This window comes from Alligator mississippiensis, chromosome 3 (genome assembly GCF_030867095.1).
Source record: "Alligator mississippiensis isolate rAllMis1 chromosome 3, rAllMis1, whole genome shotgun sequence".
NCBI classification, from domain to species: Eukaryota; Metazoa; Chordata; order Crocodylia; family Alligatoridae; genus Alligator; species Alligator mississippiensis.
The window spans coordinates 202,938,700-202,961,186 of record NC_081826.1 but is presented as its reverse complement, the minus strand read 5'-3'; the positions used below and the strand labels follow the sequence as shown (position 1 = coordinate 202,961,186).

Sequence of the window (22,487 nt, the reverse complement as noted above, 5' to 3'; positions counted from 1 at the left end):
CTCTGCATTGGGCCAAGCCCTGCCCATTCCCACCTGGGACAAACTGCACCATGCTTCCGCCTGCACCTGCCCCGCGCCCACCAACAGGATTTCCCCAGCCAGCGCGCCCAGCTTCCCAGTGAGGCTGCTCCTACTCTGCAGCCTCCTTGTTACTCTCCCCCTGCCTCCAGCGTCTCTTCTCCTGCTCTTGTCCTGATGCTCAGGACAGCAGGTAGCATGGGGCACCACATGCCCAGCTGGGGGTGAAAGGGAGGGGAGGCAGGAGGAGCTGCAGTCAGATGGCTCCTGCCCCATAATGCAGGACTCCAGCTCCTGCTCCTGGCTGCCTTCCACCTATTCTGCCCACCCAGTGCAATGAGCAGCCATCTGTTGGGCAGCTGAGTGGGTGGAAGGCAGCCCTGCTGGGAAGCTGGGTGCACTAGCCAGGGCAGCACGGTCGGTGGGTGCAGGCAGGAGCAAGGCGCCAGTTGCCACGAGTGTGGGAGCAGTCGGGGCTTGGTCCCGTGTGGACTGCTGTGGAGGCAGCCCCAGGCTAGATGCAATCTGTTAGCAGGCTGGATCTAGCCTAAGGCTGTATTTTACCCACCCCTGCTTTTGGGCTTTGGTGACTTAGCTTGTTAGTGACTGATAGCATTTCTTGTCACTAATGTAGCCTTCTACTTTTGCAGCCACATGAGAACCACAGGTATAGCTGTTTGTGTGTAATGGGCAGGGGGGAGGAGGGGGCCGGCGAGGAAATGCTATTTTTGCAGCCAAGTATGTTTATGGCACTGGGTACTACTATGTGCCCATTGTCTTTTTGTGCTCACTTCCTTGTCTGCCAGTGTAAGCAGGTGCATTGCTAATAGCAAATCTGACTTGGTCGAGGCTTAAGTCTACAGATGGTTGTTAGATTACAGTTTCAATGACAAGTATTTAAAGTTTCACTAAAAGATGAAGCTTCACTAGTTATTTCTGATTTATGATACTAAACAGGAACATATAAATGGTCATCTCTGTGGTGTGTATATGTGATCTGAAAATGGCATCAAAGTCAACTAAGTAATCTTAATTTTTAAGTTTTCTTTTTTTCTAGTTTTGACTCCCTCTGTTAAGAGATTAATTTGGAAAGTTTAAGCTATTGTACCTAAATGTAAAAACCTGAGAGAGAGCGCCAGAATTTCTCTACTTCATTCTTTGACATGAATATTTTCACTGTATATGCAGTTTGTGCAAGGCCAGTATGAAAATGTAATTGCTCTAACACAGTACATTAAGTGTACTGCTTTTTTGATCAATGGTTGAATTGTTTTGGAGTACAAAGTAGGATTCCCTGATTTCATAATTGCCTTCAAAAACAAAGCTGAGGCAACATTTTATATTGCATAAAGCAACATATATCCAGTAAATGTGAACAGAAGAATAGCTGTACCTCTCCTAAAACGTGTTTTAAGCAAATAGCTTGGTATATATAAATCAGTGTATTATGTTAACTCTTTCTTTTTGTTTCATCTAGTTTAAGGAAGAAATCTCTAAGCGTTTCAAGTCCCACACTGACCAACTTGTGTTGATATTTGCTGGGAAAATATTAAAAGACCAAGATACTCTAACCCAGCATGGGATTCATGATGGGCTTACTGTTCACCTTGTTATCAAAACACAAAACAGGTAACCTGACTGCTGAACTGTCTTCTATTTCACTGTAAAAAGCAAGATATATGTTGTGGTAATATGATTTAACAGTCCTTGTTCTGGAGAACTAGATGTGATGATAGAACAGTTTTCTTGCTCCTGGGTCCTGGTTGTCAGCCATACACAGGCAGAAATTCCCTAGACCTTTTAAAATTCTTGTCCCTAAATTCAGCAATAGAGACTAGCTTTCTCTCTTGGAACTCAGGTGCCACCTTCTGAACTTTAACCATGTCAGCTTTAAAAAAAGAAAAAAGATCAGCTCGACCTTCCTGCCATGGTTATTTCCACATTTCTCATTTGTTGCCCATAGCATTCTTAAGTATTTATTCTCATTCCTTGTAAGAGTGAACAAAAGCTTATTCAGCACCTCGGGCCAAGCCCAATCAGCAGTATCTGCTTTCGTCTTTGAGCAAGCCGTCAAATGCAGAGCAGAAATTACAGTATGGCTTCTTTCGTGGGCTTAATATGCAGTTGAGGGCAGCTCCATGGCAGTTGGTGTCTGCATGTAAAAATAGTGTTCTAAGAGGCCGCCTTCCCTCCAGCTATTTCTGATGTCTCTGCATATTGCATGAAGTCTGTTCAAAGACTTCCACTGCTAGGTCAGTGATATCAGCCTGGAATGAGGCTGGAGTACTTAATAGACGCCAACTTTTTTTTGGCAGGTGTGCCATAAGGTAAGCCTCACCACCTCTCCCAGTGCCATTCCAGTCCCCTTTCCTGGCCTGATCTTTTGCTTTTCTCTTGCCTCTCTGCCCTGTCTTCTGCGCCTGTTGCTCTGCTCTTTATTCCCTGGCCTATCTGTTCCCATTATCTCTGCTCCCTGTTAGATCCTCTGCCTGCCATGGGAAGTGGTCCACTTGGGACATGCATGCCTCGGGTTGGCCACTCTCTTGGGGTAAACCACGAAAACAAAAGCATAAGTTGGCCAAGATAGTTGAGCAAAAACCCAACTTTGGCTATTGTGGCCTTCTGTCATAACCAGTTGTTTACCTCCTCTGTCTTTTTACTATGTCAACTTTTTCATGTGGAAAAATAAAAAAGACGATCAAAATGATCAGGAGTATGGCATAGTTACCATTTCAGGGGAGACTTTTTTAAAAAGTTGGAGTCTTCCAATTTGGAAAGGAGAGGGTAGGGTAGATTTGATTTAAATTGTGATTTAAATTGCAGTTTAAGTCACCGGTCAGGAAGCCTTGGTTTAATCATTGTATTGTTGTTTGGTATAAACTTAATACATATTATTCACAACTTGGAGATGGATGTAGGTTTCATTTTTAAAAGGTGCATGCTATACATTTTAAAGCACTAATTGATTTTGATTATTTTTTCAGCTTAATTTTGCAGCTTCATCAGAGAACTGAATTATGATTTAGTTATTTTATTTACCAAAGCTAATTGAAGCAACTGCTTGTCAAGTTATTGGGAGGTGAACTATCTCCAGTTCACTAGATTAATCATGGATATTTAGGGGATATTTTTGCCATGCTGTATTAGGAGAACAACAACAACCATCACCAAAAACAACAGACATTTGAATTGTTTCATGTAACTAAAACAACAAGATTATGTATTTCGGATATTTTTCTTCAACAAACATGTATAATTATTTTAACAAAACAAGCATATGTATTTTTGAATTTTTAACTATTTTAGTTACAAATGTGAAATGTGTTTTTAACAAAAAAATAAATGAATTATTTCAGCCAAGTCAACATGAGAAACTTAAAATACTGGGTTATACAGCAAACTCAGTCTTCACCTTCCTCTTCCTGTTTATTCACGGACTGGACAAGTAAGACAAGCTCAGTTCACAGAGATGCTTAATGGGATCTTTTAGACTGAGCACTAAGTCCCATTGGGTAGAATGGTTTTCTTTTGATCTTTACAACTCTATAGAGCAGCCTCTGGGAACCCCATAAGATTGGGCCCCTAATATAGTTCCTGGCCTGTTGTGACCTATTTTATAAAACTTTTCTAAAAGGGTTACATTAATATATTGTCTCAAATAGTATATAATTAGAAGTTATAATTCCTATTCTATGATATCTTTTTTAGCTTTAACACATCTTAAATTAAAATTATCTTTATATAGGTTTATTTTTTTTAAACCATCTTAAACTAAATACAATTAAATAAAAAAAATCTGATTTAATTTTTTTATTTAAAAAAATAATTGATTTTTATCTACCCTGGGAGTGGGAGGAAGAAATAATAGAATTGTGGGGCGCCCCCAGATGAGTGCGGTATGTGGTACTGCAAACACGTTTGCAGTGTCACATACTACAAAGTCCGGTGTTCTCCGTGCTGCAAGGGTGTGCTGCCCGAGTGTGCTCTACTCCGTCTCTTTTTTCTGGATATCCAGGTGTCCAAAAAAAAAATTGAGGAAAAACAAAACAGAGCAGCACATATTCAGGCAGCATGCACTGCTGAAAAGCAGAGCTGGGCTACCCGGAGCCGCACAGCTGCTGCCAGCCAGGCTCTGCCCACCAGATCACCATGGCTGCATCCCCAGGAGGCCCCCAGGACCCCAGGTAAGGCTGCTCGGGCTAGCACAGTGCTGGCTCCAGCCTCCCCTACCACTCCTGGGGTAATTTTCCACACGTCAAAGTGCACGTGGCATGGGCATTCCCCAGGACAAGTAGCTGAGGTGCAAGGTGTACCACTGCTACTTGTCCCCAGGAAACCAAACATCCACACACGTCTGAGCGTGCCCATGAAGCATGTGGGCAGAGTGAATAGAGAACTGTTACTCAGAGTCCCTGAGTACTTGGGGGCACTCCCTGAAATTAGCAGGAGACAGGTTTAAAACCAACAAAAAGTATTTTTTCACACAGCATGTGGTTAATTTGTGGAACTCAGTGCCACGGGAGGTTGTATAGGTAGGTGAAATGGCTACGTTCAGAAAGGAACTAGACAAATTCATGGATGTTCTATTAATAGTTATTAAACTGAACAGTCAGAAATGTATTGGGTAGGAAATCTAAACCAATGATAGTGAACGCAAAGGAGGGTATTGACCAGGAGATGGATTGCTCTCTAGAAATACCTTGTTCATATGCTCTTCCTCTACAACCTCCACTACTGCCACTGTTGGATTCCATTAGTCTGACCCAGTATGGCACTCAACTTCTTCTGTTGTGGTCAGATGTAGAAAAGGTGCTTATTTAAGAATAGGTTAATATTATGTTTTTGTTGGGCCATCTTTTACAGTTTTTTTGAAGCAGCTGATTTTGTATTTACCCACTTTGGTTGCTGTGACCAAACGTATATCTCCCAAGCTTTAAAAATTGTTCTTTATAGTAGCCTTAATGCCTTTTTTAAATAATCAGCATACCAGAAGCAAATTTTTCCTGGGGAAAAGACATATTACAGAAATGTGTACCACATGTAAGTTACCTTCTAAAAAGACTCCAAGACCACGTAAATCTCAATTAAAAAAGATGTCATTAGAGAGATAAATAGGTCCGTCTTGATCTGTATTTCCCTGGACCCAAATGTCTGAGCCTTCTGTATTAGGAAGTACTTCTGATGCCATAGGAGTACAAAACTCAACCTCTTGAAAAAACTTCAGGCCAGCTATTCTTGGATGGTGTTTAAGGTTGACTCCAAGAAAGAAGTACAGTACTTAGGAAAAGATACTAATTTCTGGCATCTTCCTCCATGGCTACCAGCTTCACATGCATAATAGCACCAGTGGTCCTTTTGGGTTTTATGGGGAATACCCCATGCAAACATGACTTCATCAGTATCCCAGTTCAGTACTAAGGCTGCTTTTAAGTATTGCAGACAGGTGACCTTGCAGCCCCTTCACATTGATCCTTGTCCTCTTCTGATTAGGTAGCAGTCATCAGCTTTCACTCTAGACTGTTCCAAGACTTTCCAGGCTCTGACGACAGGAATTGCCAGTAGGTTCAAGATCCCAGTTTAGAGGGTTCAAGATAAATCTGTCATCTTGATTGTTTCTAGCCTTGTGTCCTGAATGTTTTGCTTATATCTGTGAATGATGGTCTCTGAGATCCTGGCACCAGATTATGGCAAATCAGTCTTTCAGCCTCCAGTCTGTTTACCAGAGTCTGTATCAGGGATTTGAATAATTTAATATCCTTTTTAGGTCCAGTTTCCTGGAAGTGGCAGCTAACTGAAAGCTCATGTGTAGAGGTCTATTCTTAAAGATTAAGACTTGAAACAAATGGGACTGATTCAGAAGGGAAAAGCTGTTCTTGTGTATTTCACCTGCAAATCAGAATTCTCAAACATAAAACCTGACTGACAAAATATATGATGTTGGTTACCTGAGATTCTGTTAAAATGCACAGAAAATATTATCTATGACAGTAGAAAGGAGTTCAAATCTACCATGTGATCTTGGAAGGTCAATTTGTGATTTGAAAATCTGTCCATGTGACTAAGTGTTGAAGAATAAGGCTTTGAGACCAATGGTAATGGCATTTGCATTGCAGAGATCTTACAGGCTTCTAAAAAGAATCTCCTCTTTCCATGGTTATGATGCTCAAGAAGATGGCACTTGTTCAGTGGTCTGCATATCATGTTAAGCTTTTAGGTTTGAATACCCCAGCTCCCAAACAGAAGTATTATAAACCAGTACCTCAGCAGCAACTGAATTGTTTCAATATAGGTAGAACAAACTAGGAGATACCTATTTTTTTGGACTTAAATCTTTGGTTTCAGTCTTCTCCAAGTCTAATTCCCTATCTGTAGCTACCTATTATCAGTAAAAAGTATTAATACTTGGCCTGTTAATAAGAAAGGTTTTCATAAAGTGCCTTATGGTAATGATGGTTTACCTCAAATCTTAAAAGTCCATTATTTCCGGTACTTAGTTGACTAGTTTATTTGTGGGAGTTTACACCAAGAAGTATCAGATTTCATTAGCAGATACTGTATCTTTGCTTGTTTAAAACTTAAAATTGGATCAAAGATACCATTCTGAGTGAGTAAGATTTTTCAAGCAGCAAGTGTCATCTCAAATCACGCTATGAAATGTGGATTTATAGATGAAATTATTTAGTAGTGTGGCATAAAATAATCACAGTGGACCCTAAAATCCCAGTTGGAAGCAATTTTTCCCTCTGTGGCCCACTGGGAGACCAGAGGCAACCTGCAATTAAGAATGAACTTCAAAGAGCACGTGCATTCAATTTGGAATAGGTAGGCTATCATGGATGTGGAATTGTTCACTCTGCAAATTTGGTTATTCCAGGAATAGCTTCACTTGGGAGTTCTAGGTCCTGTCAAACTCCCTTGTATTCCAGAATTAACTTGTTTAGGTTTGTGTACTCTGTTTCCAAGGGCTATTAATTCTGAATAGATGATAGGGCTCAGTACATGCTGCTATGCTTATAGCTTGAAAACTGTTTTATATTTGCTGTAGACCAGGGATGTCAAACTCATCTGGCCCCATAGGCAGGATGAGTGGGTGGTATAGGACCAGTCCATAGACTGGATCAGGCCCATGACATTCCCCCACCCCACACGCTGAATCTAGGCCATGTGCTGCCTAAACTGGCCAAACTGGGCTCTACATGCAGCACAGGTCCCAGAATGGGCAGTATAGACAACACAGATGGGCTGGAGTAAGTAAATGCTGTGCAGGACCTGCATTCTGGGTCATCTGGAACAGGCACTGTGTGCTGCATGCATCACAAGCCCTGCATGTGGAGCCAGTCCAGCATGCGCCATGTGGGTCACATATGATACCCAGCAGCATCACCAGGGGGTGAATGAGGGGGCTTTCTAGTCTGAATCTTTGACACTCCTGCTGTAGACCATTTACAGCTGAACCATAATACACTTTGACCAAACTAAGTTTATCACAGTGTCCCAGCTAGAAAGAGTTGGGTAGGAGAGGCTTTTACTCAGGACTCTCAGAAAACTAACTTAGTTTGTTCCTGCAGGGGGACAACATAGGAAAGGAGCTGAATTGTTAAGTTCTGTGAGAAGAGCTGGAGTTTTGTCAGGGAAAATGGCCAACAGAGTAGTGCTTCAGTGACTGGCTAGAATCGTCCTCATGGTGTTAGTGGGAGCCAGATCCTTTTGGTGGTATTTGGGAATACAATAAGAAAGTCAATTCAGGGCTTGTCTACGTGGGAAATTACTGTGGAATAAACCATGATGTAAATTTCTGGTGTGCTAATTAATCAACTATGTGGACACTTAGGAGTAAGTAGCAGGAAGCTTTCTCTTCTCTGTGTCTTGGAGATTTTAGATTAATTCTGTGCGAGTTCGTTATTCATTTCGATAAGGGCATCTTCGTGCCACATTCTAAAATAGGGGAGACCAACCTGTGGCACATATGCCACAAGTGCCATGAGCAGTTTCTGTGTGGCACATGGCAGATTAGAGAGGGGATAGGCAGCACAGCATAGCAGATCAGGCAAGAGAAAGGGATTGGGATGGCACTTGGAGGGTTGGGGCCTAATTTATGGCGTACCTGGCAGATACGGTGGTCTGCCACTGATCTAAAGAAATATTAGGGTAAATTACTTGGGATCCAAAAGTAAATAATGGTATCAAACAAAGGAGAAGTCTTTCACCCTTAATTTGATGTAATATGTCTTGAGAATATTGTTAATATACATTCTGGTTATTTCTGAAAATGACACTAAATTATCTGGAGATCAACAAAGCAGTTAAAAAAAAAAAAAGGTTTTGCAGTGAACTAGTTTATAGTTTTAACTTGGTTTCAGATCACAAGATCATCCAGCTCAGCAGACAAACACCTCTGGGAGTACTGCTACCACATCTGCATCGAGTAGTAGTACCTCAACACCAGCCTCAACAAACAGCAACCCTTATGGTCTGGGTAAGATTCTTTATTGGTTAACTTGCTCAGGTGTCATTGTTGGGTGTCTACTTAATGTAGTGGTCAGCAACCTTTTTGGGCTGCGGGCCAGGATGACACAGCTGTGGTCAAAGGTAGATATTAGGATATATCTGCTGCTACTTCTGTTATTGATGGCAGAGAGAGGCAGTAGCAGGGGAAAAGCTCCTGAAGCCAGCACTGCTTCTGTAGCAGTGCAGGGAGTGTATTCACTGCTGAATCCCCCTGCTGCTGAACGCCACCAAAGGCCTATGGCCATGGGCTGAATCAAATGGCCCTGGATCTGGCCTGTAGGCTGTAGATGTCCAATTCCCATTTTAATGGATAGAGTCCACATCTTAATATTTTGTTTTTTAAAAAACAAATTTTTCTCTTGCTTATCACTGTATCCCATGCGTTACAATAAGGTTTTATATTGAGCTTGGTACATCCTTGAAGTCTTTGTGTGGAAATTTTGCATAGAAGAATTCTGCTTTTGCTTCTTCTGGGAGTAGTGTCAGGAGTAGCAAGCTGCAACTACCATTTTGTCCCAGCAGTACTGAGAATTGTAAAGCTTCCTTTGATCTGTTTGTACTCCAGAGAGTATCTGAATTAGTCAAAGGAGAAGAGGGTATTATGCACATACTCTAAACAACAATAATAAAACTGCTGCTCAACCACCAAGCATGCTTTTCTGACCAAAGCATCACTGGGCCATATCTGTCTTAGTTTCTTTTCCAGATAGCACACATGTAGGGATGTACCTAAACGTGTTGAGAGATGGTTTTTGGCAGCCCACTTGTGGGGCACAGAGCTGATTTTGGGGGCACTTCTTGGCAGTCCTGCCCCTGGATGAGGGGCTGGCTGCCATCTTGCTTGTAGGCTGCCTTCGTGCCACCCCTCCGCTTGGCACTGATTGGTGGAGAGGCCCCAAAGTGGAGGAGGGGCAAGGAGGTGGCTGCCTTCTTGCCTGCTGGCTGCCCCTTGTGCCATCCTGCCTCATAGCGCTGTTTGGCGGAGGAACCCTGGCCAGGGGAGATGGGACAAGGGGGCAGCTGCCCTTCATGCCACCCCACTAGCATTCACCGTTGCCTTTTAGCAGCGAGGACTGCCAGCTCCCACTGGGGAGCCAGCATTTTATTTCTATTACATTTTTGTTGTGGATGTCGCAGGCAATTCCAAATTTTACGTTTTCTGCGAACCACGTATTAAGTAGGTCCCTACACGCATCCAAAAACTAAATGTAGTATAGTTTTGTAGATGCACACAATTGATTTCATACTGTTGATGTAAGCCTCCTACCTCTGTGTGAAAAATGAACTTATATAAATAAAACAATGAACTCGTAATGCATTTGCTCTTGTTAGATGTAGACAGTGGCTCAAATTCTCCAAAGGAACTGGTGGCTTTGGGTGTTTAGAAATGAGGGTCAAGTTGGAACTTGATCAGTTTAGTCTAGGTGAAGACAAAATTCTACAGCGTTTATACGTGTTAGGAAACAGAACAGTTCTGTTTTATCACAATGAAGTATGTGTACTGTACTCTAATATTATCTTTGATTTACCAGACATACTGTATACATTGCATGGTTTAAAAAGGAGGGAGATTTTAAGGCTGAAAACATCAAACATCCCATAGCAGCATGTGTACAGAAAAAAAATTGTTAGAATAGCAATGGCTTGTACTACTTCTGTGAATAGTGGTTGTCAGCTGAATGTCTTGGTTATTAAAATACTAGGCATTGGGGACAGAGCTCTAGTGCTTGGGGTAAGGATGGAATTCCCATTATTTTGCATTACGTGCATATTTGGACAATATACTGAAGTACTTTGTATTTAGGAATGGTATAGGTAAAACTGTCCTAAATATGTATCAAGAGCAGAGAATTCAGATTTTGTTTTCTTCTGTCTTCAGGTGGCCTTGGAGGACTTGCAGGTCTGAGTAGCCTGGGACTTAATACATCTAACTTTTCAGAATTACAAAGTCAGATGCAGCGGCAGCTCATGTCCAACCCAGAAATGATGGTTCAGATAATGGAAAATCCCTTTGTTCAGAGCATGCTTTCTAATCCAGATCTGATGAGGCAATTAATTATGGCCAATCCTCAAATGCAGCAATTGATACAGAGAAATCCAGAGATCAGTCACATGCTGAATAATCCAGATATCATGAGACAGGTATGTCTGAAAGTGCCTTGAAGACGGATACAATTTTATTATGTGGTTATGGTACAGTACAAAAAGTTAGAAGCATTGTTGAGAAATTTAGGACTGTAAGAGGATCCTTGGAAGGCAAATGCTGGTGATCTTTCTAATTTATCTCTTGAGTAATTGACCTGTAGCTCAGTGTCAAAACAATCTATAAAAATTCCCTGGAGTGTTTTATGACTGCGTAACTTGAATGGTCTGCATTTAAATTAAGATATTTATGTGCACTGCACGTATACTCTTGCTCTCATCGTAAAGGGGAGGGGGAATGATTGTAATGCTGTGAAAAAAATTAAGTTGGCAAAGTAGAATTGAAATGCCATTTACTTTTATTTTGTCTAACTGGAAATTTTGAAGTGCAACTGACAGCTTCTAGTTGGCTTGTATAAGTCTACCTGGTGATAGGTTTTAACATGCAAGTCTAATGGATGCTATGCACTTGAATAACCCTGTATTTATTTCTTGTAGGTTCTTTTTGATACTTCTAAGTTGAAACAATGTATACATTTGCAAACAATTTGTTTGAATGGAAATTAACTTAAACATAACTTATTGCTTTCTCCTCTTTTTCCAGTAAAATATATTCTTAAACCAACATTTTTTTTTTTACAAGTTTTGACAGAAGACTTCTATAAAAAGCCAAAAAAAAGTTAGTGGATTAACTTTCTAAAGTTACCAACAAGAAACTTCTTGATTCCCATGTCATAATTTTAAACTGAACTGCCATAGGATAGATAAATTAGTAACAGTGTTTGTTTACATCCTGTCCATAATCGGTCTCAGGAAATCCCCCTCACCCTCAAATGTTCACCCCTAGAAATGTGCCCAAGCTGCTCTGGAGGTGTACACAGCAGCCATGCTCCAGTGTACTGAAGACCAAGGTCTTAAAAGTGACCAGTAGCAGATTGTCCCTGAAGCAGTTTTATTGGTGCGTTTCAGACTCTGGAGGTGGCCCCAATGTGTTCAGAAACATCCCTGCTATTGCATGCTAGAGGTGTGGCATAGACTGCCGCACTAAGACGCTGCTCAAATGCTGGCATTTTCCCTTGAGAACGGATTTCTTATTAATACAGATTAAATGTTCCACTTCCTTAGACACTAGAACTTGCCAGAAACCCAGCGATGATGCAAGAAATGATGAGAAACCAGGACCGAGCCTTGAGCAACCTTGAAAGCATACCAGGTGGATACAATGCTTTGCGACGCATGTACACAGATATTCAGGAGCCAATGTTAAACGCAGCTCAAGAACAGGTGAGACATGGCCACATACAATACTGAAAATTAATTTGTTTTTTTTTCCGTCACAAGTAAAGGAAACCATGTTATGTTCTACTCAGGCAATTTGCAAAACTGAATTTTGTGGTGCTAAGTGTTCCTGTACCTTCTGCTTCTGTTTGAGGGGAAAATATTGCAGAAATCCTAAACTCTCAGCCTCCTAAAAAATAAAGTTCTTGCTTTTTTCATTCTTTCATTTCCATTAGAAGCTATTAAATATTGGAGAGTGTGTATTTCTTAACAAAATGTCTACATTTGGTGGAATTGACTAACTTGACCCAGAAAATAAAGGGTCCTTTTAGGAACTTAAATTTCTTGCTTCATATATCTCTTCAGCTTTAAGCCTCTGAAAACTAGAAAATATTTCACTTTAATTTGGTAGTAAAACTACCGTCTTGCCCTCCAGGCTTGTTCTTGACTTGTGGCAACTGTCATCATAGCGATACAGATTATAACACTTTCAAAAAGGCATCCAGCTTTCTTTTTGAAGTTAACCGCTCTTCAAAATATTTGTACCATGAAATGTTTGTAGGGATGGTGAGTGTAATTGATGGAGCGTAGTCAGTCTCCCAGTAGAATTTTGCATGCATCACAAATCTTATAATTTCTAGCAGTGGTAAAATAGATGGCTCTTTTTTTTTTCCACCCCTTTGTAGTTTGGAGGTAACCCATTTGCTTCTTTAGTAAGCAATGCATCTTCAGGTGGGGAAAGCCAACCATCTCGCACAGAAAATAGAGACCCTCTCCCAAATCCTTGGGCTCCTCCATCTAGTTCCCAGAGTTCTACAACCAGCACCAGTACCAGGGGTGAAAGTGGTGGCAGTAGTAATGTTGGAAGTAGTACCGCTGGCAGTACAGGACAGAGCTCAACCATACCGAATTTGGGACCTGGATTAGGAGGTACGTTCTTTTTGACCAAATTCTGTTTTTTCCGTGTGCGCAGAAATAAGGCACTTGTATTGGAATAAGTATTTACTAATGTTTAATTTCATAGTGTTCTTGACTAGTGCCTGATTCCTGTATAGCATAACAAACTCAAACTTTTCTCAAGAATACCAGAAGTGGCCGTAAAACTTCTAAAAGTAATAATAAAAACAGGAAATATCTAGACAGAGAACCTTTTTGCCCACTAAGCACTAAAAGAGTAAAAGGCTGATAAACCATCTCACCCAGTAGCTGTATTAAGTACACTTTCTCAGTGTCTTACATGAAAACAAGTATAGATTTCAGTGTGAAAGAAAATAGGTTTTGTAATGTACTAAATGAAACAAGAATTTATTTTTAAAAATAGATACCAAAAATTATAACTGTAATACTCCAAATGTCAGAAGCAGTGTAACCATTTTTTGTATTACAGGAGTGCCTTAGAGTGTGCAGGGAGGCTGCTCCAATATGCTGTAATTACTGTGCCAGGACCGTCATGTGTATAAGTATCCCCACACTGTAAAGTGGCAGTGGGGGCGCTTTAACTGAAGCTCATTCAGTGAGCTTTAGTTAAAGTGCCCCTGCTACCATTTTTCAACACAGGGACACTTGGTGATGCATGTGATGCTTCAGGCACTTTTAATTAGAGCGGCTCTGAGCCACTCTTAATTTAAAGCACTCCCTCCCTTCCCCCCTACTCCCCTGAGCATGTCTGTAAACACCCTTAGAGCCTCAGTCATGAACCAGGACATCATAGTGGTAGAGACCACACAAACTATCCTTTCCCAGTAAGAGTGTACAGTCTTAAATCCAAAGACAAGAAAAGTAGAGGGGATATAGCTGGGAGGGTCTGTCCAAGGCAACAAGACAGTAGTGATCAGTATCATTTGTCATTGTCTCTGCTTCCAAGCTGCCTGTTGATCATGTAAGTATCTACAACAAAAAAAACCTCCAAAAACAAAGCATTAGCTGCCATTAGCTGTCCCTGAAAATCTGGTTGAAATTGGCTAAGTGATGAGATACTGAAAATTAGCATTTAAGACATGCTTAATAGAAATCTTTGTGGTCAATAGCACTATACAGTAAAGAGGCCATTTGCACTGAGCATGCTTTTGCCTCCATGGCTCCCACATGTTAATTAGACTGAGCATTTACCACCTCCAGTAAGCATACTGTTCATGATCCATCCCACAGTTGCAAGGACATTCTTTGTAAATGGCTTACCTAAGCAGTCAGACTAGAAAAAAAGTAGGGAGACTCTTGTGCTCTCCCTGATGTTCCCTGTCCATTACCAAAGAAGGAACAGCCTCACCTGCTTCACTGAAAAGGTGAGGGTGTGCTAGGGTGTTGTATGCTGGAAAATGATGATAAAGGAAATGTAGGAGCAGAAGCAGACAGGCACAGAATGATCTGTAGCCACTTTCCAGAATCCAGGTTTGAACCCAGGATTACTTAATTACAACATAACTCTGTTGTCGAGTAGCTGTGGATCCTGCTGGTAAAGTGCCTTATTTAATGTTTAGTAATGGAGACTTTAGGATCCCTAGTTTATCTGGTGCAGAAGTTGGAAGGTGTGAAGAAAATTCAGGTTAAGGAATACTTTGGTTATGCCAGGTGAATGTTGTCCTGCAGAGCTGGATTCAGTCATTGCCTCTTGCACAGCTGCTTTCTCATGCTGTCTCATTTAAGCCACACCTTACAGGTCAGTACAATCTGCTCCTCATTTTCTGGAGGTGGCAAATTAAATCAAGTACCAGATTGATTTAAATCCTCCACCACCCGTCCACCACCAGATTGAGGGAGGATTTCTCTTGATTTTTTTGGAGCATGTTCTTGCATGACTTGAGAAGTTAACTGTTTTGCTGAGCTTATATGCAAGCTGTTTGCAATTAGATGTCAGTTCTGGTATTCAAGTTACCCAGAAAGCATTCTGATTTCTTCCTTTTACGTGTAATTGACTCTGACTTTCTAGTTAAAATACTTGTTCCTTTCCAATACAGCCCCGTAACTTGAGATGCATTAGTTAACATTTGAAGGCCCATCTCCAGAATTGTGCAGGAGATCTACATGGGAATAGAAGGATAAGACTGAACACGTTTTCAGGGTTTAGGTATAATTTGGGATGGGATAATCAGCACATAATTTTGAGAAGTGCGTTTTTTTCCTGGCACATTCTACCACTATTAAAACAGGGTTTATATTTTGAAACTTACGTAGCCTCCTAGGTTGTGCCCTTTTCAGTGAAATGTTAGTTACTTAGAACGCCTTAAAATACACGTCTCTCAATTTTGTATTGGTTATAAATAGAACAATTTTGTGGGGAGTTGTGGCTGGTCTCCTTTAGTGGCAGTCTGATTTGTATGTAAAATTATGGAAATATGCTGTATGCTCATCATTGTACTTAGTGATGTGCATTTTTCATTTATGCTCATGTTCATATTGATGAATTGCTAAACTGGCATTTTACTTTTTAAAGCTGGCATGTTCAACACACCAGGGATGCAGAGCTTATTGCAACAGATAACAGAAAACCCGCAGCTAATGCAGAACATGCTATCTGCACCCTATATGAGGAGCATGATGCAGTCACTAAGCCAGAACCCTGATCTTGCTGCACAGGTAAATGCATCTATATATTAAATTCAATTTGTGATTTTTTTTGAATGAAAAGAAAGGGGTTGGATTCATGTAGCAGCTTTTTTTTCCCCACCAACAGCATAATTGTATTTGTGGTTGAGCATTGACTAGCCATTTTCTGAAGATAATTAGATGATGAACTACTGTTGGAGTAGTTGCCTAAGTACTGTTAACATTGACCCAAAGTCCTTTCAAGTTCCAAACTGGACATCTTTTGTAAGGCAACCTCCTGAAAGTTAGTGACCATAAACTTGTAACCTAGCACAAGAACTAAAGGAAAAGGCTTGGCCACAAACTAATTGGGTTGTGGGGGAGGAGGGTTTCTAAGAGAAACAGTGGGGTTGTGCTATTTGTATTTTCATTCTTCAGCTGTGACCTTCTGGTATTTTCCCTGATAACAGTAATTGTTTTAGGATTAAGGTGAGGATAAAGGTAATACAGCAATACAACCCATTTATGTAAATGTGAATGGAGGTTGGGATTTGCCAAAGGGCTTGTTCTTAAGGGGTAGGGTGGGGTTTTCTAGTTTTGGAGTGTCAATTGAGGAACCTACCATTGTTTGTCACTTATTTTAAGTCTCTCTGGATAGAGTGGGTTATATATCTGAAGAATAATAATAATAGTACTTAAGGCAGCACCACGCTGAATCTGGCATATAAGGAGTCAGCACAGGCTGGATGGCTTTAACATAGAGTAAAATAAAAACTGTTTTCTCCTGTGTGTTAAAGAGATCAATTGGCCAGCTTCCCTGGCTGCTTGCACATTCTGATTTGTTTTTAAAGGCACAGTCTTCTAGCTCTGTAATTCAGAGATTGAAGATGAACAAAAGAGACTTTTCTCCTCAGTATGGGGACATTTTCTCTGCAGAGATCTGGCAGTTCATTAGGAAAATGAATTTTAAATTCTGGTGACCGGTATTAGCTATTTGAATGTTTATGAAAAAACAGTTTTTGCAAATGATTGCAACAGAAGGGTTTGTTAAAGATTTTTTGAAGACTCCAATTGTATCAAACTTGTTAATTGGGACTTGCATCTAATACCTAAAATGCAGTCAGTCAGCTCTTTCTGGGGGAGATCTCTTTACCATATTGAGTATTTTCTGTTAAAATTGTCCATTTGTCTCTTAGATGATGCTGAACAATCCTTTATTTGCTGGAAACCCTCAGCTTCAAGAACAAATGAGACAACAGCTTCCTACTTTCCTTCAGCAAGTGAGTGAGATGAGAAACTAGCTGTTAGTTAAATTGCTGCAGAATGTTGGTTGAATTATGAACAGTCTTTTTTCTCATCTGGCTGAAAGCCTGATCTGCCATTCTACCTCTCGCCCATTAATAAGTGGTTGACTCATTGCCCCTGTCCCCTTCTGTCCCAAAGTTATACTTGTCTGCTAGTAAGTGCACCCTCTGTATATAGTGCAGCCACTTTGATTTGTTTATGCTTCTTTGTCTGGAGTGAATTACTTGTTTCCAGTGGGCATCTCTCGCAGAATGCAGTTTTACTGCTTTTGTGTAGTAGTTTGCAAAAATGTAAATACAAAACTAGAAGTCACCTTCCCTTCTTCTCTTCCCCTTCCCCCCCCAAAATGAGACTTCAGTTTTGCTCTTTGTTCCCCAAAAGCCTGCGGAAAGGATACTTTGAGTTTTTCATGAAGATTGCCCTATTGGCCTCTCATCTCTTCATCCACTTCCACCATCAGTACAATTTCTGTGTTATGCTTGGGACTACAGAATTAATGAGAACAAATTAATAAACATCTAGGCCATTTGGTGTTCTGAAATATGCACACCAAATGGTGAAGAATATATGTTTTTTGATTACATATCTCTAGTTCATCTGAATCTTTCATAGATGGTCTTGTAGTTCAAAAGGCAGTGTGAAATTTTTCTCTTTTATTTGCTAGTTCTAAGCAGAGATGGGCCGGGGGTTGAATTTTGGTTTCACATTTGAAATATCACAGTGTTTCAAGAGTTCCTGGCCTAAGGGTTAGCTTTATATTCAGTTGTACTTCTGTAGCTTCAGCAGTTGAAGTTTGAGTAGGGTAAGAACTTGGCCAGAAAAGGGGAACTTCATAGACTCTGTGCAGTATTGTAGAGCAGTCTGCAGTGGTAGCGTACAGGTTTCCCTTGCTTTATGCAGGTTCTTTATATGCGAATTTGCTCTTTTGCAATAAGCCTTCTTATACCAAGAATTCGTTATATGCGAGGTAAATTCACTCTTATGCAATCAGTGTGGTGGAAGCCCGCAGTCAGCTGCTTTGTGGGAGTGATACGCACCAAAATATAGTCCCCTGTGTGGATCTGTGCTCCTTGCTCATTGTCTGAGACGCGTGTTTCTGTAGTCGCCATCCCCATTATGGTAACATTAATCACCACCTGTGCTTGTGTGTACTGTCTGCTGTTGGTGACTACCAACCAGTTGTTTTGTAAAAGTAGTAGAAATGGGTCTGGGGGTCAGTACAGTCGAAATCTTGGAACATATCCCTATTTGTTGCATTGTAAAGCAGGTTCCCTTTACGTGAATTCAAGTTATGCACAGTTTTCCAAGAACGCATGTACAGCATAAAGCGAGGAAAACCTATCGTTGGAAATAGCCATACTTTTAAAATGTCAACTTTAATAGAAGGGTTTTTTGAGCACAGCCAGAAATAGTATGAAACTAGAGAGAGATGCATATGTTAGTTGTATGTCTGTGTACTTCCGGCCAGGTTCCACATGCCACAAGTCTCACCATATGGGAGACTAATTCCAAAATTTATACTGGTATCTTAGAGCCCTGGGACTCTTGAAAATCAGGTATGTTAGATGATAAGCTTTGCTGGGAGAAGTTAAACAACACTATTTCTAGATTAGTAAACTGCACTTGATGAGCCTTGGCAAGCCAGAAGAGTTGTCTTAGTAGCTTGACAAAGAGACAGAAATACTTCATAGGGTTTACGTAGGGATATTCAAATATAAAGATGAGCACTATCGAGGGTGGGGGTCCTACAAAATGCCTGGCATATCCCTGCGTATGTTTCTGTTGTGACATTTTTCTCTCCTGTTTTTAGATGCAGAATCCTGACACGTTATCAGCAATGTCAAATCCTAGAGCAATGCAAGCTTTGTTACAAATTCAGCAAGGCTTACAAACATTGGCAACAGAAGCACCAGGACTTATACCAGGGTAAGAGTTGATGAGACACATTCAGGCACTACTTTATACTTTTTGCATATTAAATCTGTTGATTTGTCAGTGTCCTGTCTTGCTTCTTTAGGAGGCTAGCCAGTTGTACAAATTCTCCTATGTTAACTTATCATCAGTAGAGTTTTCCATGTGGGAACTGAGGAGCTGGTTGGAATGTGTAATAAAATTTAATAATTTTTAATGTAAAAGTGTCTCAGCATTTTTCTGTTCCTCATCTCTGCAGGTTTACTCCTGGTTTAGGTGGATTAGGAAGCACTGGAGGGCCTACAGGGACAAGTGTATCCAGCTCTGTTCCCAGTGAAAATACAAGTCCAGCGTCAGGAGTTGCTGAGCCTGGTCACCAACAATTTGTTCAGCAGATGTTGCAGGCACTTGCTGGTGCAAATGCTCAGGTAAACTAGCACAGGGCTAAATCCTTTTCAATATTTAAATTATAAATGTAGGCCAAAAGGCAGTAAGAATATTTGAAAAATATGCTGCTACCCTTTGAATACATGCCTGTCAGGGTAAGACTCAAACTGTTACTTTCCCAAGAGCTGGAAATAAATGCTGATAAAACTTTAAATTTGAACATTTTTTTTCCCTCTGGATAATTACCTCTCTCTCTGTCAAATCAGTAGTGTGGAACTAATGTTTTCATTTTTGACCCCATCTAGGTCTGAATTAACATTTTCGTATCCCTTTAAAAAATGCTATTATTTAAATTCTGTGGTGGAGGGGTATCAGGCTGGTAAAACTCTTTGACAAAGTATGAAAAGTCCCAAGTAAAAGAGCAAATTTTATCTGACTAGCTACGAGTTTCTTACTTTGTTAGTGCTCTATACATTTGTGCAGTGGCTATAGTTTGTTTTGAAACATGGGATGTTTTCAGCAACATAGTAATGCACGTTCAAAGGAGTAGGTGTAAGCATTGAAAAGGAGCATATCTTTTTAAACAGTATCCATTTGAGCCTTTCCTCTACTTAATTTATGAACGGTTCTGTCATCTATGCTGGAATATCTGGGGTTGTAACTGATGGAATGGCAGCCTGCAAGATGCTGAGAAGGTTTTGTTTCTTTGTGGGTTGGTTACTAACAGAAATACCTGTCTTTCTGCTGTTCTTCAGTTTCTAAAACAAAATATTTAAAAATCAGTTTCTCCCTTCCGCTTAGCTGCCAAGCACAGAGTTCTGTGTTTGCTCTTCTAAAAACAATTGGAATGACAACTGTTTACAAAAACAGTACATGCCGTTTTCCTTGGATTTGCAGGTTTAAATTGTAAGGCATAATTAAAATGATTTCAAAGATTGTTCCAAACCAGCAGAAGATTGTCTGTAAGGGCTTGGTCATACACCATTGTGATTGGAGTTCTGTTGTTTGTATTGTGTCAGAACTGGATCAGTGCCTAAAAGTTACAGCTGTTGAGTTTCTCATTAGACGTTTTATAAAATGGCTAGAACTCTTCCAAACCTTGATCAAGGTTTAGAAACAGTGGTGACTGATACCAGTAAAATAACCTGATTGCATTTACCCTATTGCCTGTTGCCATCTGTAAGGGTATCTAAAATCCAATGAACAGCATCGTAGGACTCAATATTTAATTTCACCTGACCAAAGTGACCCATTGTACACTTTGAAGGAACTATTACCAGGAAAAAAATCTAAGTTGGGTTCATTTTTATGTTGCGCCGTTATGTTGAATCAGACATGCAGCACTTCCTATAAGTTCATCTCATAAGCATCTGATGTGTAATAATCTACACCAAAGGTTACAAGTCAGCTGTCTGCACATTTTAAATTTTGTAATTGCTTATTTAACACTGTAGTTTTGAGGACTTTGTAAGGAAGAGAGTAATTGCAGAAACTAACGAAAACAAAGTACAAGATGATGTCTGCATTCTTATCATTTTGCATATATCATAGCATTTACACTAAGCCTTTTATTTACAGTTTAAAATAAATTTTCTTTTTTTCTTTTAGCAGTTACAAAATCCAGAAGTCCGATTTCAGCAGCAACTGGAGCAGCTCAGTGCAATGGGCTTTTTGAATCGCGAAGCAAATTTACAAGCTCTAATAGCAACCGGAGGAGATATCAATGCAGCTATTGAAAGGCTACTGGGCTCCCAACCATCATAGCAACATTTCCTTAACTTGAAAAATGTAATTTATTTTTGATAACAGCTCTTAAATCTTTAAAATACTTGCTTTATTTCATTCTGACTCTTGGGATTGTCTTGTTATAACTAAAAGCAGTCTGATGCATTTTAAGGTGGAGTGCAGTAGTTTTCTTCAAACAGTGGGAATCAATGCTTTTCACTCAGAGTTGTTGCATGCATCACATTTCTCTTCGTTCTGCATTTATTGTGATTTTTTGAAACGGATATCAGCTTTCACAATGGGGTAAACAGGTTCTGTCTGACCTACAACTGTCCAGTTTCTTTACTACTTAAACATTAGCCTTCAGTAGTAATTTATGTAGAATAAAAATTAAAAAGGAGACAAATGAAGCTATAATTTGTGGGTTCCAATACTGCTTATTGTGACTTCAGCATGTATTTTTTGCTAGCAAAATGCTGTAAGATTTATACCACTCGAGTTACCTACCATTTTTGCTTTTATTTGTATAAAGTATAAACACAATATACACCATTGAAAATGGCTCATTTCTAGGAACTTACACATTGCGATAGAATGAAACGATAAGTAACCAAAAAACTACAGAACAAATAAGTCATAAGACACGTTTCTAGAGTAGACTCTTTCAGTATCTTTGGTAAACATCTCTGCAAAAGTGCTTAGATAAGTTCATTTAAAATATACTAGAATTGCTGATCTGGTTATCTCTATACATCTTAACTGTACAGAAACCTGCATTGTTATTAACATTGCCTCAATATTCACAAGGATTAATTGGAAATTACCTTAATCTTTGTGCAAATTGAAGAAACACTACGTGACGTCTGAAAAAGCTTCTGAGGCTTTTTGGCTATCCCATGTTGAAATTCTAACATGTATTATGATTTGTAATTGGAAACATTACTTTCACTCATTGTCATGTGATATTCTGATTACTTTTAACCACCATGTAAAAATACTGTATATCTTTTGAGTTTTTATTGGTAGCTATTTCTCTTGTGCACAGGTAATAAATGAATTAAAAATTCGTTGTGGGCAAGCTGTCGTGTGTGTATTTTCAGTCAGTTGTTTGACCTTCAAAACAGATAAACATTTTGGTTACTGGCCTTTTGAGAGGAGGCTTTTGGAGTATCTCAGGCTATCTTTTGGCCAAGATTAACAGTGTCTGGTTTATAGAAGGGAAGGAAGCGGAACCAGTGGTTTTGTACTGTTCAAGCAGAGAAATGTACTAGTGAAAAATCACTGAATTGTGTTTATCCTAGTTACCAAACAGCTCTGGTTTGGATTCTGCATCTCTTGTAAGCTTTTTTTCAAGTCCATTTAAATGGTATAGTCACTTCTCTAATAGTTCGACTTAATTGCAGTATTTAATTGTCATGTAAAAATCACTTTGGTGGTAAAAGAATATAATAAACATGGGTTATGCTTACCCTGCCATGGTTGAAAGCTTTCAAAGCTAAGTGAGAGAACTGTGTTTTAGTATAAAGCAAATGACATTAGGTACACGCAGCACTAGTGCTTAAAGCCTCCAAAACATTTGTTGGGGCACAGCCAAGTGGACAGAACCTGTGCATGGGGGAAAGGGCTCATTGTCGTCTTTTTACTTCAGAGTTTAGAGGCTTACAGGCCATAACGTTTATCTCTGGCAGTAA

At 40.0% G+C, this 22,487-nt stretch overlaps 1 protein-coding gene across 2 annotated transcripts in view; it reads left to right on the top strand.

Moving 5' to 3' along the window:
• Positions 1-21,863, top strand: part of UBQLN1 (ubiquilin 1) — a 35,227-nt gene extending 13,364 nt beyond the window's left edge. The window contains exons 2-11 of one of the 2 annotated variants that reach the window (XM_019478143.2): positions 1,496-1,647; positions 8,379-8,494; positions 10,406-10,668; positions 11,794-11,952; positions 12,633-12,876; positions 15,377-15,519; positions 16,665-16,748; positions 18,584-18,699; positions 18,944-19,112; positions 20,683-21,863. In XM_019478143.2, coding sequence (XP_019333688.1) covers positions 1,496-1,647; positions 8,379-8,494; positions 10,406-10,668; positions 11,794-11,952; positions 12,633-12,876; positions 15,377-15,519; positions 16,665-16,748; positions 18,584-18,699; positions 18,944-19,112; positions 20,683-20,835 — 1,599 coding nt within the window. In that variant the 3' untranslated portion in view covers positions 20,836-21,863. Of the gene's footprint in view, positions 1-1,495; positions 1,648-8,378; positions 8,495-10,405; positions 10,669-11,793; positions 11,953-12,632; positions 12,877-15,376; positions 15,520-16,664; positions 16,749-18,583; positions 18,700-18,943; positions 19,113-20,679 lie in introns of both variants that reach the window. The other variant, XM_014608615.3, reaches the window with a different exon arrangement.
• Positions 21,864-22,487: the final 624 nt, after the last annotated feature.